At 37.0% G+C, this 27,086-nt stretch overlaps 1 protein-coding gene, 1 long non-coding RNA gene and 1 pseudogene across 2 annotated transcripts; all 3 read left to right on the top strand.

The window, feature by feature from the left end:
* The first annotated feature begins 6,546 nt into the window (after positions 1-6,546).
* Positions 6,547-7,677, top strand: LOC121788902. Its single transcript, XM_042187497.1, has 2 exons — positions 6,547-6,930; positions 7,123-7,677. The coding sequence occupies exons 1-2, from the start codon at positions 6,547-6,549 to the stop codon at positions 7,675-7,677; spliced, it is 939 nt and encodes a 312-aa protein (XP_042043431.1).
* A 5,696-nt stretch (positions 7,678-13,373) lies between these two features.
* On the top strand, positions 13,374-15,070 carry LOC121788900. The gene is made up of 3 exons (XR_006047950.1): positions 13,374-13,417; positions 13,523-13,604; positions 15,026-15,070. It is a non-coding gene; the product is annotated as an uncharacterized LOC121788900 (long non-coding RNA).
* Positions 15,071-16,525: 1,455 nt separating this feature from the next.
* On the top strand, positions 16,526-17,739 carry LOC121788899 (annotated as a pseudogene).
* The last annotated feature ends 9,347 nt before the right edge of the window (positions 17,740-27,086 follow it).

Genomic DNA, 27,086 nt, shown 5'->3' with positions numbered 1-27,086 from the left:
CACTTATTTCCTTTTTGGGCGTCCCAAGTCAGGTGAGTGCAAATCATACGCTTTTGCATGTTAACTTTCACACGATTTTGCCGGGTTAGAGGTATTTGTTAGAGGATTGAAGGGCGATCGATTTAACAAATCATTCTAAAAATAGGCAAAAGAAGAGCGACTGGAATGCCGTTGAAGAGCTTTTGACCAGAAACAAAGACTTGGCCAAAACCGCCATAACGGAAGGAGGTGAAATCGTGCTGCACATAGCCGCGCTCGAAGGGCATACAAAATTCGTCTCAAAATTATTGGAAATTATGGAAATAGATGACATGGAACGCCACTGCACTTTGCTTTGCAGCTGCAGCTGGTCACACTAAAATTGCTGAAATTATGTTACAAAAACACCCAAAATTGGCCAATATGAAGGGTGAAAATGGAGTTTGGCCACTCTATATGGCTGTATTGCAAGGATTTGGAGAAATGGCTGACTTTCTCTACCATCAGTCACAAATCGGATCGTGGACCCCACTAGAAAAAATTAATATGTTGACGTCATCAATCGACTCCGAATTGTTTGGTATGTGTTGATTTTTTGTCGATCAACTAAAAAATCTCAAACCACTAAAAGTGGTGTGCCAGAGTATAATAATTGCTTGTTAAATAAGTACTCCCTCCGTCCCGCACTACTCGCACTTATTTCCTTTTTGGGCGTCCCAAGTCAGGTGAGTGCAAATCATACGCTTTTGCATGTTAACTTTCACACGATTTTGCCGGGTTAGAGGTATTTGTTAGAGGATTGAAGGGCGATCGATTTAACAAATCATTCTAAAAATAGGCAAAAGAAGAGCGACTGGAATGCCGTTGAAGAGCTTTTGACCAGAAACAAAGACTTGGCCAAAACCGCCATAACGGAAGGAGGTGAAATCGTGCTGCACATAGCCGCGCTCGAAGGGCATACAAAATTCGTCTCAAAATTATTGGAAATTATGGAAATAGATGACATGGAACGCCACTGCACTTTGCTTTGCAGCTGCAGCTGGTCACACTAAAATTGCTGAAATTATGTTACAAAAACACCCAAAATTGGCCAATATGAAGGGTGAAAATGGAGTTTGGCCACTCTATATGGCTGTATTGCAAGGATTTGGAGAAATGGCTGACTTTCTCTACCATCAGTCACAAATCGGATCGTGGACCCCACTAGAAAAAATTAATATGTTGACGTCATCAATCGACTCCGAATTGTTTGGTATGTGTTGATTTTTTGTCGATCAACTAAAAAATCTCAAACCACTAAAAGTGGCGTGCCAGAGTATAATAATTGCTTGTTAAATAAGTACTCCCTCCGTCCCGCACTACTCGCACTTATTTCCTTTTTGGGCGTCCCAAGTCAGGTGAGTGCAAATCATACGCTTTTGCATGTTAACTTTCACACGATTTTGCCGGGTTAGAGGTATTTGTTAGAGGATTGAAGGGCGATCGATTTAACAAATCATTCTAAAAATAGGCAAAAGAAGAGCGACTGGAATGCCGTTGAAGAGCTTTTGACCAGAAACAAAGACTTGGCCAAAACCGCCATAACGGAAGGAGGTGAAATCGTGCTGCACATAGCCGCGCTCGAAGGGCATACAAAATTCGTCTCAAAATTATTGGAAATTATGGAAATAGATGACATGGAACGCCACTGCACTTTGCTTTGCAGCTGCAGCTGGTCACACTAAAATTGCTGAAATTATGTTACAAAAACACCCAAAATTGGCCAATATGAAGGGTGAAAATGGAGTTTGGCCACTCTATATGGCTGTATTGCAAGGATTTGGAGAAATGGCTGACTTTCTCTACCATCAGTCACAAATCGGATCGTGGACCCCACTAGAAAAAATTAATATGTTGACGTCATCAATCGACTCCGAATTGTTTGGTATGTGTTGATTTTTTGTCGATCAACTAAAAAATCTCAAACCACTAAAAGTGGTGTGCCAGAGTATAATAATTGCTTGTTAAATAAGTACTCCCTCCGTCCCGCACTACTCGCACTTATTTCCTTTTTGGGCGTCCCAAGTCAGGTGAGTGCAAATCATACGCTTTTGCATGTTAACTTTCACACGATTTTGCCGGGTTAGAGGTATTTGTTAGAGGATTGAAGGGCGATCGATTTAACAAATCATTCTAAAAATAGGCAAAAGAAGAGCGACTGGAATGCCGTTGAAGAGCTTTTGACCAGAAACAAAGACTTGGCCAAAACCGCCATAACGGAAGGAGGTGAAATCGTGCTGCACATAGCCGCGCTCGAAGGGCATACAAAATTCGTCTCAAAATTATTGGAAATTATGGAAATAGATGACATGGAACGCCACTGCACTTTGCTTTGCAGCTGCAGCTGGTCACACTAAAATTGCTGAAATTATGTTACAAAAACACCCAAAATTGGCCAATATGAAGGGTGAAAATGGAGTTTGGCCACTCTATATGGCTGTATTGCAAGGATTTGGAGAAATGGCTGACTTTCTCTACCATCAGTCACAAATCGGATCGTGGACCCCACTAGAAAAAATTAATATGTTGACGTCATCAATCGACTCCGAATTGTTTGGTATGTGTTGATTTTTTGTCGATCAACTAAAAAATCTCAAACCACTAAAAGTGGTGTGCCAGAGTATAATAATTGCTTGTTAAATAAGTACTCCCTCCGTCCCGCACTACTCGCACTTATTTCCTTTTTGGGCGTCCCAAGTCAGGTGAGTGCAAATCATACGCTTTTGCATGTTAACTTTCACACGATTTTGCCGGGTTAGAGGTATTTGTTAGAGGATTGAAGGGCGATCGATTTAACAAATCATTCTAAAAATAGGCAAAAGAAGAGCGACTGGAATGCCGTTGAAGAGCTTTTGACCAGAAACAAAGACTTGGCCAAAACCGCCATAACGGAAGGAGGTGAAATCGTGCTGCACATAGCCGCGCTCGAAGGACATACAAAATTCGTCTCAAAATTATTGGAAATTATGGAAATAGATGACATGGAACGCCACTGCACTTTGCTTTGCAGCTGCAGCTGGTCACACTAAAATTGCTGAAATTATGTTACAAAAACACCCAAAATTGGCCAATATGAAGGGTGAAAATCGAGTTTGGCCACTCTATATGGCTGTATTGCAAGGATTTGGAGAAATGGCTGACTTTCTCTACCATCAGTCACAAATCGGATCGTGGACCCCACTAGAAAAAATTAATATGTTGACGTCATCAATCGACTCCGAATTGTTTGCTATGTGTAGATTTTTTGTCGATCAACTAAAAAATCTCAAACCACTAAAAGTGGTGTGCCAGAGTATAATAATTGCTTGTTAAATAAGTACTCCCTCCGTCCCGCACTACTCGCACTTATTTCCTTTTTGGGCGTCCCAAGTCAGGTGAGTGCAAATCATACGCTTTTGCATGTTAACTTTCACACGATTTTGCCGGGTTAGAGGTATTTGTTAGAGGATTGAAGGGCGATCGATTTAACAAATCATTCTAAAAATAGGCAAAAGAAGAGCGACTGGAATGCCGTTGAAGAGCTTTTGACCAGAAACAAAGACTTGGCCAAAACCGCCATAACGGAAGGAGGTGAAATCGTGCTGCACATAGCCGCGCTCGAAGGACATACAAAATTCGTCTCAAAATTATTGGAAATTATGGAAATAGATGACATGGAACGCCACTGCACTTTGCTTTGCAGCTGCAGCTGGTCACACTAAAATTGCTGAAATTATGTTACAAAAACACCCAAAATTGGCCAATATGAAGGGTGAAAATCGAGTTTGGCCACTCTATATGGCTGTATTGCAAGGATTTGGAGAAATGGCTGACTTTCTCTACCATCAGTCACAAATCGGATCGTGGACCCCACTAGAAAAAATTAATTTGTTGACGTCATCAATCGACTCCGAATTGTTTGCTATGTGTAGATTTTTTGTCGATCAACTAAAAAATCCCAAACCACCAAAAGTGGTGTGTCAGAGTATAATAATTGCTAGTTAAATATAATGTATGTATTTGGATTTTTTTTTCAGATCTAGCTATAAAGATTTTGGACGAAGATAATACGTTGGCTATAGCAGAAGATAACAATGGCGAGATAGTGTTGCATGTGCTTGCGAGGAAGCCATTGACATTTTCTCATAACAATGACCAAGGATTCTGGGCCAAGATTGGTTAGTATAATTTTGAATCTCATAAATTTTATTCTGACCTCGTCCCACAAAATTAGTCTTCCGTGTCCCAAACTATAAACTTCACTTGAACTTGTCTAAAGCCTTTTCTTTTATTAAAGTAACCTATATATTAAGACCGTTACCCTTTAATCCACTACCAAAAAAAAAGAAATCAATGACACTCAACAACTATATATTCTGTCGGTCAAACGTTTTAAATTACTCCCTTCGTACCCGACTTAAAAAACCATTTTGATTTTACACTAGTTTTAAGATTTTGTTTGATTTTGTGAAAAGATGAATGAATAAAATTTGTGGAATATATGTGTATTAGTTTTATACTCCCTTCGTACCACAAGAATATACATTTTTGGATGGGCATGAGTTTTAATGCACAATTAATAAATGAAGAGATAAGTAAAAAGAAAAAGTAATTAAAATATTATTAGTGGAGAATGAGTCTCACCTCACTAGAGAGAGAAGAGTTTTTAAATTTGGAAAGTGCATATTTTTGTGGAACAGACTAAAAAAAGGAAATAGTGCATATTCTTGTGGGACGAAGGAAATAATGCAGAGTGAAAGTTAGAATTAGTGAAATCTGAGGTTGCATTATAAAGTGAAAGCAAATGAATGGATCTTTAAATGTGGACGTTCCAAAAAGCAAAACGGATCTTTAAATCATGGACATGGACCATGTTATGTACTCCATTAATTATGGATTAATACATATTGAGAAATAATTTGAACAGAAATAATAAGAGAATGAAATGATTGAATGAGAGAGAGAACGGCGGTTTCTCTAGAAGAGAAACCGTGACTCGTGAGAATGATAATTTTAATTAATTCTAATGAAATACTCCACATATATTTATAATATGTTTGGTACAAACAGATTTCCTAGAATAATGGAACTAATTCAAATTCTAACAAACTAAATCAAATCAAATCTAATCCTATAACTAAGGAAATAAATCCTAAAGTATTAAGAGTCTCAGTCACTTTTGAGCACTCATTTTATAAAAATATGATAAATAGTTAAAATGGAGAAATGGTAAATTAAGAGAGAGAATAATGAAATAAAGAAGACTTTTGTCAACATTATTCTCTCTTACTTTAAAATTTCTTCACTTGAACTATTTATTATCATTTTTATAAAACGAGTGCGATCTCTTACTTTAAGATTTTTTCACTTTAACTATTTATTATTATCGTTTTATATTTTTTCACTTTAACTATTTATTATTATCATTTTTATAAAACGAGTGCGAAAAAGTGACCGAGACTCTAAAGTGGGACGAATGGAGTAATATACAAATGATTAACTAAATTCATGCTTAAAATATATGAATATATCCGTATCATCTCCCCAGCGGTTGAAAACCACCTTGTCCTCGAGGTGGAAATCAGAAGAGCACAGTGGAAAAATTGTCATCATAAGCTCCTTTTGGCATGAAATCTTCCTTTTGACACGAGATTTCTTCATGCTCCTTTTTGTATGAGATATATTCTGGAACGATTTTGCGGGAGTTGTCGGGGATAATGGAAAAGTAACGCCATCATTAGGGATGTTAGGAATGGCGTGGTAGGGAACTAAACCATCACAAACATCCACGACAACTGGTTCAATCATAAGAGGCTCCTTGATGGCGAGAATAACCATGAGTTCGAGAATGAAAGCACCTATGATAAGTACAGTATTAATTATGGATCAATACAGATTGAGAAGTAATTAATAATTATAATTTTAATTAATTCTTCATTCTTAATTATAATAAATCACTCTACACATATTTATAATAAGTATGGTACAAAAAGATTTCTTAAAATAATGGGAATAAATCAAATTCTAACAAACTAAATCAAATAAAATCTAATCCTATAACTAAGGAAATCAATCATTAAAGGTATTAATAATATACAAATGATTAACTAAACTCATGCTTAAAATATATGAATATATCCGTATCAGACCATTTGTAGACAAAGTACATAATTGTGAAAATATTAGTGTATGGAGCAATACATACGAGTAGAATTAAAAAAAAAATTGATGAGACGAAGAGAATATATTTTGATGTAGCCTAAGTAGACCCAAATGCAGGTTGGATCTAGCTAGACCACGCCCTAAGTGTGTTATGTTTCGGGTCAGCTTGTGTCCATCGGGCCAACTCGACTTTTAGCCGAGCAAAACCGACCCATTGAACCACAAGAATTTGATATAGTTCATGTCAATTTTATGTTTTGGTAAATCAACACATCATTTATTTGGTGTTACAAATCTAAGTTCTCACAATAGTTCAAATCCACTATATGTATAGTACTATCCTACAGGAAGAAGTCAAAGAATGCAAAGTGTGATGCCTATACGTTAATGGATCGTTTGTGGGATGCTGCTGAATCATGTAAAGAAGACATTGAATCATGTGAAGAAGACATAAAAGCAACTATATATTCTTCCAAGTCAGAATCGGGAAACGATGACTTCTTGGTCGAATTATTTCAAAACGACCATAACTTACTATACAAAGTAAACAAGTCTTCACATAGCATATTCCACGTTGCGGTTTTGCATCGCTATCCCAAAGTGTTCAACTTGACGTATGAGTTGGGCGGTACCAAAGATTTGATTGCATCATACATAGACAACGATGGTAACAACATTTTGCATTTGGCGGGAAGATTGGCTCCTCAAAATCAACTTGATAACATCCCTGGTGCCGCTATGCAAATGCAACGAGAAGTATTGTGGTTCAAGGTATGTGATTTTCCATTACATTTCTGTACTCCTGTCCATTATAAGCTACTTTTTTTTGGGATCTGAAGTGAGCCATTTATCTTTTAGGAAAATATAATACAATTACTCTCATATATTTTTCTCTTTTTACATGACTCTCTAAACATCATTTTCTTAAATCTTATGTCAAAAGTCGATCATGGCGAGACATAGGAAGTATTTATTGGGCACAACAGTGTAAACAAGAAAAATTCTGAAGGGAAAACGCCTCACGAATTATTCGTATCTGAGCACAAAGAGCTGAAGAAAAGAGCAGAGGAATTCATGAAGCAAACCGCAAAATCGTGCATGCTCGTCGCCACGGTTGTGTTCACGACGGCATTCACCGTCCCCGGCAACAATAGGATAATCACGGTGTTTCCGGCTTCAGAAGTGGTGGTGATGTTCTCGTTGCTCACCTCGATGCTCATGTTCTTGTCATTACTCACGTCTCGTTACTCCGACGAGGACTTCCTCAAAAAGCTGCCCCTTTGTCTGGCGGTTGGCTTGTCATCGCTCTTCGTCTCGATTTTGGCGATGGATGTCGCATTCGTCACGTGGTTGCGGTTTTTCGAGCACGGGTGGCCGGCCATGACACTGCTCTTGATCTTCTTGGTGAGCGCGCCAATGATGTTTATGGTGTTAGAATTTCCTCTGTTGGTGTCTATACTTCGTTGTACCTACCACTGCACGGGGTTGTTCCAACCGTACAACCTGTTACATTTCTAGTATACATAGGGGATGTTCGGTTGGCAAGATTAAATCTCGTGATTAAATATGTATCATGTTTGGACTGGTGGCGCAGTTGATGGACCGTGGACTGACACATGGATCTGCCATTGGTACAAATAAAAATCTCTCTGTGTATGTGTATGTGTATGTGCATGTGTGTGTGCGCGCAAACAAGAATATGTTGTACTATTTAGACCACCGAATTTGATGGTTTGTTTTAATTGTTTCCTTTATCCGTGATTGATTTTCATTATTAATAAAAAGCAATGCATTTACTTTCTCTTACCCCGTTTATATCTAATCTATAGTATACTGTTCATACAATACAAATTTATAATGACTTCTAGTTAATTAAATCAGCCTCAACTAAAAAACCAAACAACCATAAACTTATTTGCAATGTCAGAAAATTTAAACTTCCCCAGTTCCAAGATAACTGAGTCAATTTTATTTTTAGCAAAAAATAATTTTCTCTTTTATTTTATTCTCTTTTCATCACTCTTACTTTATTTACCATCCATTTAACACACTACTCTTAAAATCCGTGCTGAAAAGAAACACCTCAATTAATAAGGAACGGAGGGAGGAGTACCAAATAGGCAAATACCATAGAAAGGTACCAATGGGCTATCTCTAAATTTATAAAAAGCCCACTTTCATGTCTACAAGTGACTTTCAAACAAACCAAACTTGACTTAATTAAAATTACTAAATATTAAAATTCCAAAAATATAAGAGAATAGAGAATGGATGACATTAGATCTTTAAATTATGAATCATTATAAATTGCTGAAAATATCAAGGGCCATTTTCTACACTTGAATTGGGCTTTGTTATAGCTGATGAAGGAAGCCCGTTATGCGTTAGTTTGCTTTGAAATATTTGTAATTCATGTGTTATATAGGCTGCAAAAATCATTTAGATAGATAAAATTGTACTAGAAAAATCATGTGTAACAGAATCTGTTTATTAGGCCTTGATGGAAATTGATTAGACTAGAGATTGATGTCCAAACTTCTTATTCTCGTCAAAGATTAGTACTCCTGATAACATGAGCGATGCTAGGAATTGGATATAATCATAGACTTCAAAAAGATATGATGTGTTGAGATAATGAATAGTGGTATATATGTTAGCTTCACATTCTTATTATTCGCATAGGGGCTGATTGTCGCATTAATTTGGTTCGTGTTTGGTGCCTGCCGTGTCGAGTTGTCAACTGGGCCAAACGGACCTCGCCCAACATGACCCAAGCCTTGTATGGCCGACCCAAGCACAACCCATTAGTGAAACGAAATAGGTATAGACATGGATCATTGGTTGAAGTAGGCTCCAATTGGTCCAATTTTCAAACCCAGACCCAAGACCATCAGAAATCCGCCCAGGCCCACGCACAACTCAGCCTACGTCAAGCCCAAATAAGAGCCACAACTACTGATTCTACTTAATACTCCCTCCGTCCATAATAGGAGTCCTATTTGGTTTGAGCATGGATTTTAAGAAATGTAAAGGAAATTTGGTTGAATAAGTTATGGAATAAGAGTCCCACTTATATATATTAATTTTATAATAAAATGTGTGTAGAATAAGTTGGTAGAATGTGTGACCTACTTACCATTTATAGTAATATAAGTGAAATATGATTTTTAATGTGGGACAGACGGAAATGGAAAAACATGACTATTATTGTGGGACGAAGGGAGTAATTCTTACATTTGTCCTTACATTTGTATTATTTTAATTTTTTACAATTACCACACATTTGAATTTTATTAAAAATAATTGCAAAATGATAAATTTGAATGTAAATATTTATTTAATAAATAATAATATATTAAAAATCATCCAGTAAATATATCAACTATAAGTGAAGATATAGAATTCCGTAAATAATTTAATTTTCTAAATATAATTACTTTGTCATTAATAAAAAATTTAAAAATACATGAAAAAAATTAGAAAAAGTATTAAAAATATTTTTGGCCGATCCAGCCCACTTACTAAGCGGGCCTAGATTGGCTGAATCTAAAAACTTAGAAAGAACCCAATCCACTTTAATGATGAACCCAATCTTATTTTTAGCTTTTATTTCTATTTCACCATTTAACACGATTTGAATATTTTGCTCATCTTATATAGAAAAACACTTTCACAACAATTCTTGGGGCCAAAAAATCAAGAACTCAAATCTATATTTTCTACTTCAAGTCATCGTCTCATTTTTCTTCTTCCTCAGTGGAAAAACTTGGCCTCTTGGTCGGCAATAATATTACTATGGTCCATATATGTATTGATTGAAAAAGTAGAAACCGCACATTTCTAGAACATACAGCCTCCAAAGAAATTAAATTAAATTAAATGTGTTGCTCAATTATGGACACTCAAATCAAATATCGAAATATGATAGCCTTTCAAAGAAATTAAATTATTGCATTGGTTAATTATAGACACCAATCATATATCGAAATATGACAATAAGTTAACATAGTTTTTAATGCTCCTACATTTTTTTTATTATTAGGAAATTGAGAATTTAAATCACCATGACAATATCAGACTAAATGAATATCATTATTGATATTTGAAAAAAGAAATTATTACTATCGAAAATAAAGTGCAACATAGTTTTTAATACTCGTACATTTTTTTTATTAATTAGTAAATGAAAATCATTATTGATATTTGGAGAACTACTTACTTTCGAAAATATTAATTGTAGTAACCACCATTGGTTGACAGTTACTTTCTGCTTGACTAAATTTCGGTAGATGCGATGTCGGATATTACTATTGCAAGCAAATGTCTACTTTATAAAATGGCCATATTTAATATTTAATTTTAGTTATCAAAATTTACTTATGTTGCCCCATAAGTAAACGTAATCTTTAAATGCCATACCCATAAATAATTAGAGCGTGCCCACGGTTCTGAACCGTAACTGTCGGTTTGGAACTAGCTTCCGATTTTAGAAATTGACGAACTATAACCGAATCGCGAGGGTGTTTCGCGGTTACGGTTTCGTTCGGAACGGCTGTTTTTAACGGTTCCGAACCGTCGATTTTCAAAGGATTTTTGCGGTTTCATGATTTTCCGGTGGTTTTTCGCGGTTCCGGCATGGTTTCGGTTCGTGAATTTTTGAACCTGAACCAAACCACGGTTCTAAAATCGACGTTTCGGTTCGGAAAAATTCTCAGGTTCCGGTTTGAAAAATAACCGTCGGTTACGATTTCACGGTTATTCGCCGGAACCGTAAACCTTGAATACCTCTACCCATAATAGTCTAAAATCCCCAACATTTGCCTAGACTCACTTTAAGTAGAGTATTCAAATCGACATGAAATTTTATGCAGTTTATTTTATGAAATGAGTGTGAGAGAATAAATAGAGATAATGATAATTTTTATTTTTAAAGTTTGCCAATCAAAATTGAAAATTGTAAACTTAGAATGAGTGCAAAGGAGTAATACTTAGTCAATTGTTTCATAATTTAAAAGTGAGCTTGTTGACAAGATATTTCTCATTAAAAAAAGTTAATAGGACATGAAACCTACTATTTATAGAATATTTTAATTGGAACTTCTAAAGCGAAATACTAAAAAATTAAAAAATGATAAATCGAGACTCTCTCAGTGGGACAGAAGAAGTATATGAGTAGATGATTCAATACATGCCTATGTCTTGTCAGGTGCTTTACCTTTTATTTCCGTGGTGGTTAAAAGTTAAAACTGTCCTTTCAATCCAACTATTTTAACTGGAACTTCTAAAGTGAAATACTAAAAAAATTAAAAAATGATAAATCGAAACTCCTAAATTGGGACAAAAGAAGTATATGAGTAGATGATTTAATACATGCATATATCTTATCAGGTGCTTTGCCTTTTATTTCCGTGGTGGTTGGTGGTTAAAAGTTAAAACTGTCCTTTCAATCCAACTACTGAATTCTAATAATTGTTCCTAGTAAAATTAGAATCGAATAAGAGTCGAATTTGAATTCCTAAACTATTTTACTCATAATTTTCTTGACTTTCATGTTGAATAATTGTTGTAGTGGACCAGACAGAGGCTGGCAGACTGGCAGTCATGACATGTAGTGGGAGTTAGAGTGATAAATATTTGCATGAAAAATGTGGCCTATTATCTTTTAAGTATTTGTTCCATTTGAAAATAAAATATTTTCTTTGATAGGTTACCCTATTAAAAATGACACATTTTTTAAAATGAAAACAATATGAATTCTACTTTTTTTTTTACTTTATTCTCTCCAATTAACTCAAAAAAAACTACACAAATCTCGTAAAAAAATGTTTCATGTTCCATGTTAATAAAGACGTTTTATTTTCTCTACATTATTTTTTCTCTTTCTCCATTTTAATCATTTATTATTTTTTCAAAACGAATACAAAACAGAAAATGTACGCCTTTAATAAAGCTGAACTGAACGGACGGAGTTATCTCCATTCTGTTTTTTTCATATTCAATATGGACAATATTATTTTGTAAGTTAAAAAAATAAAATAAAAGACATTACCGGTATGTCATTATTTCTTCCAATCTTCTTTATTCTTTATAAAATTCATCTTTTATCTTCTCTATAGTATTATTTTTTTCGGTAAGAAACTTCATTATCTAAAAAGTGAATTACTTTTGTACTACTATTTGGATAACAAAAGTAGTCTTTTCGCTTCTAAGTCCTAATTGGTTTTATACTCTTTAAATTTACATGGACATCCGCAACTTTTTCTCAAATTTTAAAAATGGAAGTCCGTAATTAATTTGACCAAACAATCAAGAAAACTTGATGTAATTTATTTATGTCAATTAACGTGCGCAAGATTTATTTTTAGTCAATGAACGCAAGATTAATTTTTATTAAGTACTTAGTACCTACTATTTTATCTTTCAAATTTCAATGGTCACTTACTTTTTGCTACCACTTGCTGTGGAATAAGGAAAATGTCGACAAAAGGTAGGAAATTACAAAGATATTTCAGCATATTTCAGAATATGCTCCTTTTAGAGCATCTGCAACTGTCAGCACAAGCTCTCCGTCCGTCCTTGTCCGCCGCTGCGCTCTTGCCGCTGGCACGGACGTGCTCTTAGCTAAGAGCACGTCCGTGCCAGCGAGCAGGGCGACGTGGCATATTTCTATTGGCCGTTGGCATTTTTTAAAAATCGAAAATATTACCAAAAATTAAAAAAAAAATCGGATTCCAAAAAATATAGCCGTTTTATTACCGTTTTTTTGAATTTTTTTAAAAAATTTAATCTCAAAACCATCTATAAATACACACATTCATCATCCATTTGGACGAAATTAAGTCACTTATGAATTTAATTATGTAATTTTTAATTTTTAGGATTTTAATTACGTACTTTTTAAATTTTAGGATTTAATTATGTAATTTTTATTTTATTTGTAATTTGTAATATTATTCCGGATATTTTTAATGCATTTTAATTTTGTGGAAATGTTTTTATTCAAATTGAATAATAGAATGGTGGGGCCCTTGTGCTCGTCCTTGCTGAAGAGCACGGTTGTGGGTGTTGTGCACTTGCCTAAGAGCCGACAAAAAAAATGGGGCCGGGCCCACAACCGTACTCGTTGGCAAGAGCACGGTTGTGGATGCTCTTATGATCACACTTATATATATGCAATAATAAACATTCAACATTCTTCCCAAATTCTAACACCTGTCTCTCTCACACACACACTTATTCTCTCTCTTTTTCAAAGGTGGTACGTAATTTCTCTGTTTTCTTCTTGAACATATAGGTTTGAAGCATTAATTATTAATTAATTTGAGGTGTGTGTGTGAATTAATATTTCCTTGTATTTGTGTAGATCGGAAGCTCATATTCCATGGGGATTTTTTTCTCAAAACATGAGACAGATCTGAATCAAAATGGTTATTCTTCACCTTGTCGTAAGTTTCTATATACTTGCACACGAATTTAATTAACATGATTATATTAGTATGCGTTAAAATTTATCAAAATAGGACATAATTCAATTATAATAGAACAGCTCAAATAGAAGTATTAGTGGAGTACAAACTATGGAGAGAAGGGAATAGTATTAATTAATTTTGAAATGGCAATGATTTACTTACTCCATTCGTCCCACAAGAGATGTCACACTTGTGGGACTGTACGAGATTTTACGAGATTTTGTTTTGTGTGTGAAATAAGAGGAAAATATAATTTTTATATTAATGTGAAAGAGAACTTTTCCAAAAATAGAAATGTGACATCTTTTGTGGGACAAACTAAAAAGGAAAGTGTGACATCTATTATGCTATGAGTATTATTTTTGAGAGAGACAAAGATAGTCAGATAGTGGACTATGATGAGCCTATGTATGACGACATCTTTCCAATGTCATATATTGTCAATGAATTGACGTTTTCTAAATGAATTATTGGTTGCGAAGACTGGAGTCAGCAGACAATAATATTCAATAATTCCTCCAGCCATAAACATTAAGACATTTGAGATGATATAATTTTAATGCATAGTTAAACAAGTAAAAAAATAGAAAAAAAATAAAGTATATTTAGAGGAAAATGAACATCACTTTATTAAAAAAATGAGTTATTAAAATAAAAATTAAATATATTAATAGAACAGTGGGAGTATTGTTGTTCAAATTTGGAGGCATATATAAACAAACTGAAACTTTTTTAGAAGATTGTTTTATCATTTATGTATACATTTTATTCTAACTTATTAGTTTTTTCTAGAAATTTTTGTTTTATTAAATTTTTATACTTATATGCATTTTGTTTTATTAGATCTTTTTATAATTTTATTTTATTTTATTAGATTCTTATATTAATGCATTTTGATTTAAGAATATTTTTGGCTGGATTTTAATTTAACGGACTTCAGAAAGTAATTAACTTTCATGTGTCATTTATTTTCCCTTTTTATGTTGATTCACTTATATAAGGTCTCGTTGTAGTATTTCCTCCATCCTACTATAAGTAGTTCGCATTTCATTTTAAGTCGTTTTAAATAAAGTGATGTATTTCTTTTTTTTTTGGGCAAAACTAATATACTTTTTTTTTCTTTTTTACTTTATTTTCTTTATTTTTTTCACATTACTCTACTTTACTTTAACCCACTAGACATCATTTTTCTTAATTCTTGTGCCCAAGGTGCGCCTCACTTGAGACGGGGCAGAGAGAGTATATAATAACTTCATAGTTAAATATTTGCTATTCTCATTTTGATAATCACAATTAAATGATGGATTTCACTTTGGTATTCTTATTTATATATTCGTATACTACATAAAATAAGATCTACATTTCACTAAATTTTTTAATCCCGAACATTTGAGTAGGCGAAAGAGGCCAGCGGTCCGACATGGCGCTACACCGAGCTGCATTAAAACTGGAAAGCTGCTCGAGAGCTTTTGATCGGAAATGAAGACTTGATCAGAACCGCTATAACAGAGGGAGGTGAAATCGCATTGCACATAGCTGCCGTCGAGGGCCATGAATATTTCGTCCAAAATTTATTGCTAAATATGGAAGAAGAAGACGTGAAAACTCGTAACAAGAAAGGGTGCACTGCACTATGCTTTGCTGCAGCAGCTGGCCACGTTCAAATTGCTAAATTAATGTTGGAAAAATACCCAAATTTGGCAAATATTAAGGGTGACAATGGAGTTTGGCCACTCTATATGGCTGTATTGCAAGGGTTTGGTGAAATGGCTTACGTTCTCTACCCTGAATCAAATATCGGATCGTGGACCCCGCTAGAAAAGGCCAAAAAGTTGCAACTTGTTGTCAGCAATCGACTCCGAGCTATATGGTAAGGTTGTCTCGTCTCAATTGGTATTGGCGATTATGCAATTCTGGTGTATAATATCTTATACTCTCCCGTCCCTGAAAGTTTGTCACATTTATCATTTTTGGCAATTGCACTTCATATTCCATTAACCCATTTTCGTTCGCATTTTATTATAAATATGAAAGTATGATTCACATTTCGCTAATCTTTTCAACCCACTTAATTTCTATTGCATTTCATATAATCCATGTTGGATCAAAGTGTAACAAACTTTGCGGGACAGATGTAGTATTGTATTATTCGATGATTGACATATGGCAATAGATTAAACAAAGTGTATGATCTTGAAAGACGATCATAGATAGTTCCTTTTTTCTAATATATATTGTATAATGTGTGTCAATTAGATGTGGCTGAAAAGCTTGTGCGCGAAGACAAAACGTTAGCTGTGACTAGTGACATCAATGGCGTAACACCGTTGCAAGTGCTTGCTCGGAATCCATTAGCATTATCATGTGACAAAGCCAAGGATTTTGGGACAAGATTATAACAAATGGTTAGTATTTTTGGATTAAATAACATGCATCTTCTTGCTTTTTTTACTTTTAGGTTACATTGGCATAGTTGCATTTCTAGGTGATCATGTAATTATAATCTAATATTTATTTTGTTTTTCGAATTTTTTACATGACTTAGTTACCTAATATTTTTAGTACGGAGCTACGCGAAGATGTCAAAGACCGACGACATGAATGTAAAGCGTGATGCCTCTAAATTATTTGCTTGTTTGTGGGATGCCATTGAATCATATGAACGAGATGATATTGAAGCAGCAATACATACTGAAGGAGCCGGAGTTACTGATTCAGTACGTGCTGAAGCAGCAGCTCATGCTGAGTCAGCACGTACTGAAGTAGCCATTCCTACTGAGTCAATAAATAATGTAACAGTAGAAGCTACTGAGTCAACACATGCGGAAACAATAGCTTCTACTGGGTCAACAACAGATACTGAGTCGGAAAATAATGAAACAACAAGAGTTAGAGTGGTAGATTCATCGGAATTATTTTTTATAGCGGCAGAATCAGGAAACGACGACTTCTTAGTGGAGCTATTCAATAACGACCATAATTTACTATACAAAGTAAATATGGACCGCCATAGCATATTTCATGTTGCAGTTTTGCGTCGCTACGTAAAAGTGTTCAACTTGATGTATGAGTTGGGCGGTACCAAGATTTGCTAGCAACATATGTAGACAATGATGGTAACAACATACTGCACTTGGCGGGAAAATTGGCACCTCAAAAATCAGCTTGACACTATCCCCGGGGCAGCTTGGCAGATGCAACGGGAAGTTATGTGGTTCAAGGTGTTGGCAATTGAAACTAGAAAAATAACATATAACTGTCCCACATCGGTGTTAAAAGAAAAATAACATGTAAAACTTCTCAGGAGTCGAGAAGCTCGTACGTCCCGCATCCAGACACAAGAAGAACAAGAAAGGGCAAACGCCTCACGAATTATTCGTGGCCGAGCACAAAGGCATACGAGCGGAAGGGGAGAAATTCATGAAGCAAACCGCGAAATCATGCATGATGGTGACGATGCTGATAGCGACCGTGGTGTTCACAACGGCTTTCACGGTCCCCGGCGGATACAACAACAGCGGCATCCCAATCCTCAAGAACGAGAGGATGTTCGTGATCTTCCCTCTGTCGGAGGCGGTGGCGACGCTCTCCTCGCTCACCTCGATGCTCATGTTCCTCTCCATCCTCATTTCCCGCTACTCTGACGACGACTTTCTTAAAGCGCTGCCGATTTGGATGGTGGTGGGCGTGTCGACGCTATTCTTCTCCATTGTGGCGATGATGGCGTTGTTCTGCTCGTGCTTGCTGTTTTTCGAGCGCGGGTGGGTGGCGACGACGTTGCTCTTGGCTTTCTTCGGGTGTGTGCCGTTAATGTTTGTGGTGTTGAAGTATCGTCTCTTGATGACTATACTGCGCTGTACTTATAGTTGTACTTGGTTGTTCCGGTCCCACAACAAGTTGCACTCTAAGGTGCCAAGTGGCGGATCATGGGGGGAGGGGAGCAGGAGGGCGCGGCCGCCCCCTCCTGACCGTCTGGACAACCTAAACATCCCTTAGAGTCGAGTCGAAAATAGATCGCCCCCTTTGCGTATAGAAATATACGCATTTGTTTTCAAATGAGTGCAGAAAAGTAAATGTGACAGTTAATGCGGGGCAGAGATAGCATTTGTTTTCAATATGTGTAATATAAAATCAGCTCTTATTAATTTGGTTATTGTAGACCAAATTGTTGAGATTGTAGAAATAAAAGTGCTGAGCTTGGAGGAATACAAAGGGATTTGTTGTTTGGATGTTCAAAGATTTCGGGTGTATTGTTCATTTCATGCAATAGTTCATTTCCATTATTTGTTTTATGACATTGTACACGTTTTGATGTTTTAGATGTACGGATTTAAATCTCACTTTGACTTGGTGTTGATAGCAACAAAAAAGGCGATTCCGTCGCCTTGGCGACCCCCACACTCTGGCCCGACATCATGTGAGGAGGTTCAATCAGGGCACACAGTAGCCCGTTAAAGTGGAGGCCTTAATCCCCTGGCTTCCAGAACCTCATCTTCCAAGGCCTCACATTTGTGCCTGAGAGATGGAAGCAACTACATGACATCAGTGGGATTTGAATCCAGACTCATTGCAGCAAGATCTGCCCCTCCGTTGCCAACTGCGCTACGCCCCTGCGGGCGAAACTGGGTTTGGGTAAACTTTTTATAGTGACTGATTCCCCCGCATGCGGCCCCATACTCTAGGACCCCCCTCCGGCCTGGACCTACGGATTGGTTACCGCTTGCCCTTACGCGTATGAGGAATTTTTTTGGAGGAAACTCCGTTCCACTAACAATTGACTGATAGAGTCAAGACTCCCCTCCTCTGAACATAGTGGAAAATTTTGTTGTTGAGAGGGGTCGAACTCAAGGTATGTGTCAAAGATGTCTAAGCTCATTGCCACTAGGACGAAGGCTCCGGACAAAACTGTGTTTGGGTAAACTTTTTATAGTGACTGATTCCACCGCATGCGACCCATACTCTAGAAACCCCCTCCGGCCTGGACTTACGGATTGGTTACCGCTTGCCCCTATGCGTATGACGAATTTTTTGGAGGAAACTCAGTTCCACTAACAATTGACTGAGAGAGTCAAGACTCTCCTCCTCTGAATATAGTGGAAATTTTTGTTGCTGAGAGGGGTCGAACTCGAGACCTCTGTCAAAGATGTCTAAGCTTATTGCCACTAGGACAAAGGCTCCGGACCAAACTGTGTTTGGGTAAACTTTTTATAGTGACTAGTTCCACCGCATGTGGCCCCATACTCCAGAAAACCCCCTCCGACCTGGACATATGAATTGGTTACCGCTTGCCCCTACGCGTATGAGGAATTTTTTGGAGGAAACTCAGTTCCACTAACTATTGACGAGTCAAGACTCCCCTCCTCTGAACGTAGTGGAAATTTTTGTTGCTGAGATGGGTCGAACTCGAGACCTCTGTCAAAGATGTCTAAGCTCATTGCCACTAGGACAAAGGCTCCGGACTTAAACTGTGTTTGGGTAAACTTTTTATAGTGAATGGTTCCACCACATGCGGCCCCATACTCCAGAAACCCCAACTTGGTGTTGATTTATTGTAAAGGAAAGTGGGTAAAAAAAAGTTAGTGGAATGTAAGTCTCATTTATAATATAATGTGAGCGTAATAAATTAGTAGAATGTGAAGTCCACTTGCAAAAAATAGTAAAAAGTAAATGTGATATTATTTCGTAATATTTGTGGACGGACCGGAATGACAAATGTGAATATTATTTAATGGACGATGGACCAATTTGTCGGTTTTTCTTTATAATTGTAAACCCATGAAGTTGATCGTGGTAGATTAGTTTATTTTCCTATTGTACTTGTACAAATATAACGAAAATATGAAATACGAAGAGAATGGTTGAATAGCCACAAATATTGAGAATTAGAGAGTTTCCGAAAATTATCGCGGTTAAAATGCCGGTAATATATAATTACCAGAACGAATATGTAGAAAACTGATTCATAGACATGCACCAGTAACACTCATTATATTATAAATAAGGATAATAGAGTAACTCATATAGTATAACGACCGAAAATGACTTAAAATGTGTGTTCTTATCATATTTTGTTTATTTAATTATCAGTATGTTTATGTGGTGGAGGAGCATGGTGGATGTGAGGAGATGGAGCACGATGGCCACGGTGATGGTGTGGAGTAGGAGCATGATGGCAGCCGGGATGGTGGTGGTGTGGAGGAAGAGCATGGTGGTGTGAGGAGGAGCATGATGGCTAATGGGATGGTGACGGTGTGGAGGAGGAGAGTGGTGGGTGTGATGAGGAGCCTGAGCACGATAGGCGATGGGATGGTGGCGGCGACCGTGAGGAGAGGGAGCAAAGTGGATGTGGGGGTTTACATGTCTCCACAAATTCTCATCCTCGTCAATTTTATTTAAATCATATTTGAATGACGACGTGTCTTCTTCATCTAATCCACGAGCAAGAGATGGAGTGACAAGTAAAATAAAAAATCCAAAAAGAAATAAGACTGAATATGCACGAGACATTTTGCTAATGTATTTTGTGATGATAGGAAATGAATAACGTCGACCTAGTTTTATAGTGATTGTGAAAGTTATTTGGTCAACAATGTGGATGACATATGTAATATAATTATATTGACTTAAATAATTATCAAAACTTAATACTTAAATTAAGTTAATTTTACACATTAGTATTGAATTTCTAAAATCCATAACTGATAATCAAGTTAATTGATATAGTAGTCAAGCTTATCCAAATTTAATAATTAAATTAAGTGAATTTCACATTAGTATAAAATTTGTAAAATCCATGACTGATAATTAACTGAATTGATGTAGTCAAGCTTTTATAGTTTTAATAGTATATCTATACCAATTGCTTTTTTTTTCTCAAATTAGTTTACTGAGTCCTACATTAATGCATCTTTTTCCTATTAATTCTTTTGAATTTTCCTGGAGTTTTTCCTTTAAAATAATAGACTCAATTACTTATAAGTTCCAATTTACTCCGATTTTGAGGGCCTAATTGATAGACTTGAAATTACTTTTGTTTTATTATGAGTAGTGATTTGAGACGCAATGTCTCTGTTAGGATTTACTTTGTAATTTTACTGTAATTTTGATTTTAATTAATTTTGAGAATTATGATATATATGCATATGTCAAGCCGCAACATGAAATATGCTATGAGTGTCCTCGTTTACTTTGCACAATAAATTATGGTCATTTTTGAGTAACTCTACCAAGAATTTCATCGCTATACAGATTAATTCCGATGAATCTACAACTGCTTCAAACGATCCTCCTACAAACGATCCATTAATGAGTACGCCTCATACTTTACATTCATGTTGTGAGTATTTGAATTCTTCATGTAGACTAGTACTAAAAATATTTACATAAATTAAATATAGTTAGTAGACACATGGAAGAAATGAAAGTATGGTGTCAAAATGCAACAAAAGAAACAATACATAATTATTGGATTCAAAAAAACTAACCTTTTCCTTTAATCTTGTCCGAAAATCAATGACCATTGTCACAATAAAATAAGAAAATGCTAATGGCTTCCGCGCGATCACTTACAACGATATCTCGCCATTGCCATCTTTAGCCACGGCTAATGTTTTGTCTCCATGCACCATTTCCATGTTAATTTAATTAATTTCATAAGATTCTTCCTCTTTAAATAATACTACTAACCAATTGGGCCAGCCCAGCGGGTTTCGGGCCGACCCTATTTGGGTTGCTAGCTCGACTAACCCGCCAACCTAAACGGGATGGCTCATTTAGCCCGATTTCTTATAAGACTATAATTTTATAGCCCTAACCCTCTAATTTTGACGAGTTATTCGGATCAACCCATCAGATTCGAGCTAAACTGGCATGGAATACTACTAACTAGCTAGTACATTTAACATATCCAATCTTCATATAGTAGTTGAATTGATATGAGAAACAATGTAGAGGAGTATGATTAGGCATGCACAAGGGTCACGAACCGCCGGTTCAGGTTCATGAACCGGCGGTTCAAGGTTTAGGAAATGCTTGAACCTGAACCGGCCAGCCTAGCTCCCGGCGGTTCCGGTTCAGGTTCAAAAAACCGGCGGTTTACGCGGCGGTTCAAAACCGCCGGTTTTCGGCTTGAACCGCCGGTTCCGGGCCGGTTCGACGGTTCGTCGACTTTTCTTTTTTTTTTTTGCATTTTTCAACTATTCAATTTTTAATCAAATTACATTACACTTTCAAAGTTGTTTATGTATGAAATGTGAGTAAATAAAATTGAAAAAAATACGACTAAAGTTGCAATTTTATTGAAATTGCATGTGTACAAGTTACAACAATTACAAATCCAACCAAGCTGCTCTAGTGGCTTGGGAGTTGATATCAGGGAGCTTTCACTTCCTAGGAGGTCGCAGGTTCGAATCCTAGGAAGTGCAGATTTGGGGATTAATTTCTCCTTGGGCCTGTGGGCCCAGAATGACAACGAAGCGCACCTACTGGGTAAGACGCTTCACCTCCAACTGTTAGGTCGGGGGTCCGAGTCACATCAGAGGGTAGATGGGGAACCATCGTCGATCCTCCTAAATTTAAAAAAAAAAAAAAAAGTTACAACAATTACAAATCGAAACATATGCCGGTCTTGAAGTCTTAAACAAAATTTAAATACAAATGAGACTATTAGTCAACAACTAATTACAAATGACAAGAACGACGTTGAAGTTCTGAAACGTATAAGTGTATTATATATATACTCTTAACCGGCGAAGAAGATCTTTCTACATAACTAAATTAAGGACACCTTTAGCAATTCAACTTTAAATGTTGAGTTTCATCTAACAATCAACAATTATAGTAGAATTGTCAATAGTTTCCCTCATTTAGCCGTATAGAGAAATATACTTCATCGACTAGAGTATATACAAATATAATTATGTAATTGTATTTGCATATTTTTAAACTATGAATTAATGGGAAAAAAAAGAAATAAAAGAAAAAGGACTTGAGCTCAACTTAAATTTAAAATTTAAGTTGAGGTGCCTACGTATCCCAATTGCTCATTTACATTAGGGAATCAAAGTCCACGTAGTTCTCTTACCTTACTTACCTATTTGGCTTGGCCGGCGGCGGTTGACGGTTGACCTAAGCTTCATCCCCGGTGAATTCATCTTGTGATCCCTCTTGACGATCATCCCAATCATTTTCTTGTTATCTGACGTCAGCTTTGGCCCAATCATCAAGTAACATCACGGCTTCCATATTTTTCGTCGAGAGCTTACTTCTTGATTCATCCAACACGCGCGAGCCAACACTAAAAGCGGACTAGACGGCTACGGTGGAAGCCGGAACAGAAAAAATCTCCTTGGCCATTGAAGCAAGGATGGGAAAATCTTTCTCGTGGGTTCCCCACCAATCGAGGACGTCGATTTGGGCGGGAGGAGTAGGACCTTCATCACCAAAGGAAAAGAGTGAATCAAAATATAAATCTAATTCACTGACCATACCTGAGGACCTTCCGCCGGTGCTGTAGTTGTATAGGTCGGCTAGTTGGGATTGCGCGTCGGGGTCATCATAATCGGCTTGAAATGCAAAGCCATAGTTATGTTGTGGAGGAGGGGGTCTTCTGACTTGGTGAGTGGTGTTATACTTGGTTTCATATTCGGTGTAGAGAGAGCGCAAGTTAAACTCGAGGTTTTGTTGCACAACTGACCGGTACGGGAGGTTTATTTGAAAGGTTTCTGAGAGGTCGACTCCAAATTCGTCACTGGTATCGGATTGGATTGCTTGAAGGGGACCAAGATCAATTGAACTCAAATTGTTATAATAATAATCTAAAATTCTAGAGGTACATGTTAATTTCCATTTTGGATCCAATACCTTTGCAATCAAAAACACGTTAGGAATCTCACTGAAATACTTGAGCCATTTTTCAATCATATAATACAAAACGCACATTAACTCGGGGGAAGAGGAAGCATTTTTCATTGCAGTTTTAAAACCAAGGGATATGTACATGCAATGCTCCAAAACACGAACAGCAGTGCAATAATAAACACCCGACAATTCAACAGTAGCATTTTTAAAATATTTGAACAATTTAAATAAAGCCAAACTGTTATCCCAACAACTATGCGAAAGATATAAATCACGGTAGGGATTAGTTCTATAAAAATCATATAAAGCATCTTTATGTGTCAAAGTAGAATTCAGACAATCATATGTCGAATTCCATCTATGAGACACATCCATAGTAAAATTCGTGTACCTGACATTCTTTTGATGGCAATATTTCTTCCATGCTTTGTCAATAGGTGGCTTTTGATGGATTAATCTAACTGCATTTCTAATAGGAGAAACATGCTTTTGCCATAATTCAAGCGCATCCTGTACACATAAATTTAAAATATGGCAAATGCATCTTTGATGAATATACTTACCTCCAATTACCGGTGTACAAGCCGCAATCAAATCGGCGATACTTACGGTGTTGGCAGTTGCATTATCAAAACCAATAGAAAATATCTTGTTGCATAACTGAAACTCATTCAACACTTGTATAATCAAAGAAGCAATTTCGGGTGCAGTGTGTGGAGTTTCAAATTCTCTAAAACCAATTAAACGCTTGTTCAAAGTCCAACTATTGTCCACAAAGTGAACCGTAATACCCATGTATGAATGACGGTTAAAACAATCCGTCCAAACATCTGAGCAAATGTTCACCCTGTGGCCCAAGTTAACTAAATAAAATGATAATTCTACCTTTTTCTCCAAGCATTGCCGAACGGTAGATCGTTGCACGGTCATTCTACCTATTCTTTTGATTGCTACATTCAAACCACTTTGCATAGTAACTTCAAAACTTTTGTCATCAAAAACATTAAAGGGCAAATGCTTCATAGCATCTAGTCATTGTATCATCAAAATTCTTTTTCTCATATTTAAATAGAGGCGTACCTGACGAACCCGAGCCGGCGGGTTGGAAGTTTAGTTGGCTTTGGGTAGAGGTAGTGCCGCATTCTACCGGATGCTTTGTCACCAAATGGCGACGGAGGGTGCCATATACACCACCGGCGGACCATTTGTACACTTTATCGCAATAGTTGCAGTAAACATGAAACTCCGAAGTCTCTTCTTGAGAGTTCGGATCGTGAGGACTTGGAATCACCACCGGGACCCTCTTGTAGTGTTTGACAAAAATGTCCGATTTCAAAGCTTTTGCCGGGTTAGCGGGTGGAGGGGGAGGCATCTCCTCATTTCCGCCGGTGCTAGAAGGAATACGAGAATGCGATCTATCCTCGTTGTTGTCCGAGTCCGACGATATAGTAATGTCGAACTCCTCATCTTGTTGGGAACGACCTCCCCTACCCCCACCTTGTTGCATTTCAGCAAGTAGCATGGTGGTCATATGATCTTCTTCCATCTACAAATAAGTACGTAGAAGTTAAAAGTATGAACGCAAAAAAAAATTAATGAAATTTTAAAATATGAATTGGAAAACAAATTTTTCATTACTTACTTGCATGCGTTCGGCTGCCAATCGGGAAACCTCTTCCATAACATCTCGACGACTAGGTCGTCGAGATTTTGAGGGACGCGTAGTACTTTGATCTTGGGCTATTCCCTTGCCCCGATCACCACGTCCCGATCCACCACGAGAAGAAGACATATTGATAAATGAAAGTAGTATGGACTTGGAATGAAATATGTATGAAGTATAAAAGAAGTGGTAAATTATGAGCACAACAACAAATATAGTAGTGAGTAGAGAGTGTAGAATTGAAACGTAAACTTGCGCAATTAGAGAGAATGAGGAGAGAATAGAGAAATGAAGATTGAGAATGAAATCCTTGTTAACACAAGAATGGGGTGAGGAAATATGAAGGAGAAGTGGGGTATTTATAGGAGTAAAATTGGATTAAAAAAAATTGAAATTTGAATTCAGCCTAACCGCCGGTTTACCGCCGGAACCGGCGGTTCAAGCATAAACTAGCGGTTCGTCCACGGTTTGCGTCAGAAAACCGGCGGTTTATGACCGGTTTTGCAGGCCTAAACACTGCACCTACGACCTAGCCTCTGAAAAGTCACCGGAACCGGCGGAAACCGGCTGCCAAACCGGCGGTTTCTGACCGAAAACCGCCGGTTCCCACCGAAAACCGCCGGTTTACCTAAACCCTACCTGAACCCCTACGAACCCCTAGCCTACTTTACACTGTTCGACCCTTTGAACAGGCGGTTCGAACCGCCGAACCGCCGGTTCACGGTTCAAGATATTGCCGAACCTGAACCGGCCCTTAAGACCCGCCGACCCTTCTGCCGGTTCAACCCGCCGGTTCCGGGCCCGGTTCCGGTTCATGAACCGGCGGTTCCCAACCGCCGATTAACCGCCGGGCCGGGCCGGTTTGTGCATGCCTGTATGATTATGCTAATATAAAGATGATGTGACACACACACACGTAGATACTCCTCTACACGTAAATTAGTAGAATTGATATAAGGAACAATGGGAGAATACCTAGCTATTTGGGAATAATGAATTATATTCTCCAAACCCAGTGAGTCCAATTCCTGAATATTGGATATATTGATGATGGGAAATATATTGATGGCACTAGTCCTATTTGGGAATAATGCATTCTATTTCCCATCAACATATCCAATATATTTAGGAATTGGAGTCAACAGGGTTTGAAGAATAGAATACATTATTCCCAAAATAGATATTATCTCATTGTTCCTTATATCAATACGGCTAATTTGACGGATATATGAATATTGGACTTGTTGATGTACTAGCTAGTTAGTAGTATTACTTAAAAGAGGAAAAATATTTTCATAGCGAAAAAATCGAAAAATGGTGAATTCTTGATGGAGCTATTAAAACATATATTGCATGATTAAACAAGGATAGACACAATATATTTCATTTTGTGTTTTCTTGCTATTATGTCAATGTGTTCAATTTGATGTATAAGTTGGGCAGTACCAAAGACTTGATAGCAACCTAGATACTAATGGTAACAACATATATATATATATATATATATATATATATATATTGTGTCTGTCCTTGTTTACTCTGTACAGTAAATTGTGGTCATATTGTAATAGATCCACCAAGAATTGTCGGAGTTAGAGCATCCGCAGCGGTGGCGGTTGGCGCCACCGCCGTCCGTGCCAGCGGCAAGGCGAAGGACCGCCACCGCTGCAACCGCGCCGCTGGCACGGCGCTGCTCGATGTATCGAGCACGTCCGTGCCAGCGGACGCACACGTGGCGGTCTCCCATTCGCCAACGGCATAGCCGTTGGTTTCAAACATTTTTTTATTTTTTTTTAAAAAAAATCGGATTTTTATTAAAAAAATCGATAAAAAATAAAAAAAAAAAATTTTCACTTCCCCAAAAAATTATATCCGTTTATAACCGTTTTTGCCCACTTTTTAATTTTTTTTTTATTTTTTTTACCCCAAAAATACAC

The sequence above is a fragment of the Salvia splendens genome, unplaced genomic scaffold, assembly GCF_004379255.2.
Source record: "Salvia splendens isolate huo1 unplaced genomic scaffold, SspV2 ctg1176, whole genome shotgun sequence".
Classification (NCBI taxonomy): domain Eukaryota; kingdom Viridiplantae; phylum Streptophyta; class Magnoliopsida; order Lamiales; family Lamiaceae; genus Salvia; species Salvia splendens.
The sequence above is the reverse complement of the archived record's forward strand: the minus strand, read 5'-3'. Positions and strand labels throughout refer to the sequence as shown.